This window comes from Watersipora subatra, chromosome 7 (assembly GCF_963576615.1).
Source record: "Watersipora subatra chromosome 7, tzWatSuba1.1, whole genome shotgun sequence".
Classification (NCBI taxonomy): domain Eukaryota; kingdom Metazoa; phylum Bryozoa; class Gymnolaemata; order Cheilostomatida; family Watersiporidae; genus Watersipora; species Watersipora subatra.
The window spans coordinates 25202308-25207633 of NC_088714.1; the positions used below are offsets into that span (position 1 = coordinate 25202308).

Here is a 5326-nt window from a genome sequence, read left to right on the forward strand (position 1 = left end):
CGTATTCTGAAACCGCATCGTCTCTCTACTAGTGAGACTAGAGTGTCTCTAGTTAATATAGCTTGCAGTCACATTCTGAAACCGTTGTAGCAAACTAATAAAAACACAATTATTGAACTGCTTAGTTATGGCATAATATAGCATCGGTTTTTTTTCAGAAAATTTGAAAACAAAATCTAATCTGATTGAAAATCATCCGTTGTTAGCACTCTGACTACTTTTTATCACCTAATAAATTGATAATCTGATAGATATAATAAAAAAAACTAATGCCTCAATTCAAAAAGCTTGTTCATAATGTAGAAAAAAGGAAAAGCTTTCAAGCGTTTAAGCATAAATTGCTCCACACATTTAACATAATCTTCGTACCTCATACATTCCTGCATCATTTCAAGACCAATCACTTGGCTAGATTATCTATAACTATATCATAAATATAGGCAAATAATTGAAAATATCAACAATTTGCTCTATTCAATAGCACGATTCGTCATATGAAAATATGATTTGAATCTATTCGGTATTAAAAAGTCACTTGTAATAATTCGAAGTAACTGAAAAGAATATTAAATACTAATTTTATGTTACGTCATATTGAAAAAGGAGGACAATTATAATTGAATATATATCGTGGTATTTAAAGATTTATTCAAGCACTCATTGTGAAATCGTTTTAATATTAGCTAGCAAAAAGGTTACAAGTCAGTTTCACAAGTCCGTTAGTGGGTTGATATGTAGATTTGAATACTTCAACACCAGGCCCAATGGCAACAATTATGGTTTATAGTCCGAACCTCGACTGGTTTGAAGCTCGACGAGTTTGTATATCGACAACGGTTGGTCCAATCTCGACAGCGGTTTTACTATTTTACCATCTACTATTTTCATAGTAAATGAGCGATTTATATGTAAAAGATTTATTTGTGCAAAAATATTTTGTGATCCATTTGATGCAGCACTCTCCAGCTTATGTAGGCCTAACAATATTTTGCCCAACCTAAATATAGAACGAATGCTAAAACAAGTAACAATCATAAATATGGTTGACTGTTATGCTAGCAAAATGTTTTATTTGAAATCTAAACTTGAGTGAGTAGCTTTGATTTTTTTTTGAAGTGAGGATAGAACTGCAAAAAGACATTTATTATTTGTTGAAGATTAAATTATTGTAAAACTGCATCAGCCTTTGTCGATGTTCGGACCAACCTTTGTCTAGATTCGGACCAACCTCTGTCGAGATTCCGACTTGTCTAGGTTCGGACTTGTCGATGTTGGGACTGTTTCCCCAATTATGCACTACCTGCTGATCCTCAGGGCAATTGCAAGGGTGCCAGGAAATATAAGTAGCTGATTATTAATAGTAAAATTATAACCAGAACATGTGTATAAAACTTACTACACACTGAATAAAATTTTGTGAAAGCTTGAAAATATCTTGTTTGTTAACAGTTTGATTTGCTTTTGATGCCATTTTAACAGTATATGGATAAGGAATAGCTGTATGACTGCTTATTATAATTTTGGAGATGTTTTTGCAAGATGCGAATTTGCAACATTGTTTTCCTCAATGTGCTAAAGGTTAATTCCAATAGGTTTTACAATCTTGTTAATGTACATGTATAGTCAAACATGGATAACTCGAACTTCACGGGACCGAGCGAAAGTGTTCAAGTTATTAGAGCGTTCAATTTATCAGAGCACTGTCACAAGTCCATGTTTTTATTTATTTATTAGTAGATACATGCACATATACAAACTATAATAGAAATCAAAAGCATAAATGGTTTGTTTCAAATCAAATGCTTCTAATGTAAAGTTTAAAACTTTTTTATTAAAAAGTATAGATTTTTCTATCACTTGAGATTGTTTTATTGTTTGAGGTGATGTTATTGCCAGGACGTTTTTTAGATTAAAATTGGCAAAACTTGATCGTTGTTGAAATGCTCAGAAGAAAAGACATCTTTTTCTTTTGAGCGTTTTAACCGAGATCAATTTTGCCGATTTTTCTTGAAGTTTTCGCGAAGGTCACCTCACTTTTCCATGCTTCCGAAAGGCGATCGATCGCTAAGCGGATGTTTGGTAAAAATCAAAATTCACCAAACCTTTAGAAAAGTCGTTGACAAAAATATTTTGCTGATGGTGGTAATAACGACGCCTATGATTTACGAAAAGTTGAGGTTTACCTCTATGACTTGAAATAAAGTGATTTTCTAAAGCGATAACAACCGTCTCGGTAGGTGTTGGGCAAAAAACTGTTCGAGTTAACAGAGTTGAGTTCGAGTTATCTATAGCAATTTATCATTACGTGGGAACGGACCAAAGAAACAGTATGAGTTAACCATGTGTTCGAGCTATCCGTGGGCGAGTTATCCATGTTTGACTGTATTTGTTTTTGGTAAAAACAAAGATGAAAAACATTTTTTTGTTAAAATTATTTTTATTGTGTTCAGAAATAATTCAAACATTTTTTTCGCAAAGAGTGAATTCTAAAGCCTCTGACGGATCTTAGAGCTTCGTTAGCAATGATCACAGGATTCTTAACATAGGCACTCATTTCAAGTTTTAAATTTTATTATTTTTCTGTGTTTCAGATGGTCAAACACTTTTTTATACAAGTGTTAGTGGATAACTGGCAGCACCATTTTTTTATTACAATAACGACAGCTGATAACATGGCAGATTGTTTCAATATTCTTTTCGTGTAATTTTGACCAAGCACCTGATTTTGTCAACATTTTCAACTCATAGAAATGTCCAGAAAGATTTGCGATTTAAAAAAAAATTGACTGGGAATAGCTGCGATGCTATAAAAAAATATTATATTAAAATTAATTGTATTCAAATTGCTTATTTTTTCAATTAGATTTTTAAAAGCTGTTCATTCAAAAACCTCATTCATGAATGTAGAGTATGCATTGATACATTTTAAACAGCTGACTTTCAGGAATAGCTAACTTTTTAAAATGATTTTTTTAATTTGCTAGTCATGTAGAGAAAAATTTTACAATTCTGTAATTCTACAACCATGGCTTGAAAGTTAATGCGGGACTTATAAATATTGCGGAGACTTTCTCGGTATTTGTGGAATCTGCTTGGACTTTGCGCTAGAATTATGTCTTTCTGAGTAGACATAACATAGTGTGAAGGCTAGATGGGGGGAAATGTATAAAAATGGTGTCACTGAATATATCTCAAGTTTATCAAAAACATTATTAAGATGCTTCATGGACTTATACATGTATATCGACCACGAGCTACTCTTTTTAGATTGATCACAATGAATACTTATGCCATTTTACTAACTGCGCTACTGGCATTATGCTCAGTCAACCTTAGCTATGCTGCCGACAAAAAGCTACAGATTGGTGTGAAGAAGAGAGTGAACCCAGAAGATTGCAAAATTAAATCAAAGAAAGGTGACAAGCTGGAAATGCACTACACTGTAAGCCATATAACCTACTGCCCTATAGTCACGCTACCTTCACACATTGACGAAATATGCTGTTTGTGCAGCCAATGTATAATCAAATTTGTTGAACGCGTTGGTCTGTCAGTAGAGCAGCAACTAATTCATTTATGATTGGCCCAAAGAATTGTTTCACAACAAAAATACTGACAGTTCCATTTTATTCCTTTACAGCACGATCTGATTTTGTTTGTGATTTGCTTTCAAATGGTGACAATGGAGATACACACTATCAACTATTTATATGTATACAAAGACATCCTCGCCTGTAACAGATATATGAAAGCTGATCAAATTTATTAAAACAGAAGTTGTACTCTTGTACGACGTATTTCATAAACACAAATTGTTTATGTACTTATCATCAAATTGAAGCTCTAGTATGCTACATCGATGTCTCGTATTTAGTGGGTGGTGTTATCTACATTCCGTATTTGGTGAGTGGTGTTATCTACATCCCGTATTTAGTGGGTGGTGTTATGTACATCCCGTATTTAGTGGGTGGTGTTATCTACATCTCATATTTAGTGGGTGGTATTTTGTTTTCTAGGGAACATTGGAGAGTAACGGGGAGCAGTTTGATAGCAGCATTGGAAGGAGTCCATTCTCCTTTACTTTAGGACAAGGCCAAGTGATCAAGGGATGGGATCAAGGATTAATAGGGTAAGCCTTGTATGTTATGAAATGAGAATAGGGCTGGTTTGGTAGTACATCCATAAATCATTTATGACCACCCCTACATGTGAATTTTTAGATGTACAATAAAATATGAGCTATGTCCAAGTTTTTTGGAAACGTTACAGTTCTGTGAGTACTGTAATCCAAGTCTCAGCCATAATTTTAACACTTCAGAACACTTATACTACTTTCCAGACTCTTGCAATTACTATACATATGCATGTAAGTATATGTCCTTGTACGTCGAGCATACTTGTATAATGCATTGTATATACGATACTGATCCATTAAGTGATTAACAAAACTGGGGCTAGAATCGAAGACAAAGTCGATGATTCGTACCTTTCTGATGATACTGACAGTACATTGCATCCAAATGAAGGCAACTGACAGCAGAGGGAATGCACTGACGTCGCATAAACTGACTAATATTCAATTTAGTTATACTAAGACGATGACTTTCTAACATAAGTTGTCATTAACTGAAGATTCTCGGATGGCTGCCGTTTTTGAAAACCCATGATACATCGATAGTTGAAGCCGCGTAGGAAGATGTTTGAGTGAATCACACGGCATATGTCGGTCTTGCAATCCACCCCCAAACCTATGCATTGCCAAGCCTGCATTTTAATTCACATATCTCTAGTAAATTAACCATAAAAGCCTTATTTTGTTAAGTGCTATTACCAATTCACCATTACTTCATTAACATAGTTTTTACATATAATTGAGGTAGATACATATGTTTACAAACTGTTTGATATGATCAATTTATTATATATAATTCCCGAAGTAATTGTTATTGCCAAGCTATGAATCATACAAAAGACAGTATATTCACACATTACAGTTGTTTATAAACATGATGGTTTCTTGATATGAAGCAAACGCCGGAATGAATTAATGTGACAAGTCAATCCCTAGGACTTGTCTATTAGGACTTGCCTTGTCTTCTTTCTGTCTTTACAACACTATTTTTACTCTATACGCTTTTGATTTTCCATGTGATGTTGTACTAATCACATCACTAAAGTTCAGGTATTTCAGATTGATATGATCATTGCTCATGTTCTTGTAAGTGTAGGCACAAGTAGTGGGGTGAGGTGAGGCGGGGCATCACTTCCACTCCCTCACCTACTCAAATGCTATACTCAAGTTATCACTTGCCATTTTTCATTGCAG

The 5326-nt window shown here is 34.1% G+C and overlaps 1 protein-coding gene across 2 annotated transcripts in view; it reads left to right on the top strand.

Moving 5' to 3' along the window:
- The window catches only part of LOC137400319 (uncharacterized), a 43674-nt gene that overhangs the window by 38042 nt on the left and 306 nt on the right, over nt 1–5326 (top strand). For both annotated transcript variants that reach the window (XM_068086646.1, XM_068086648.1), the window contains exons 13-14: nt 3268–3442; nt 4017–4129. In XM_068086646.1, the coding sequence (XP_067942747.1) occupies nt 3268–3442; nt 4017–4129 (288 nt within the window). The remainder of the gene's footprint in view (nt 1–3267; nt 3443–4016; nt 4130–5326) is intronic.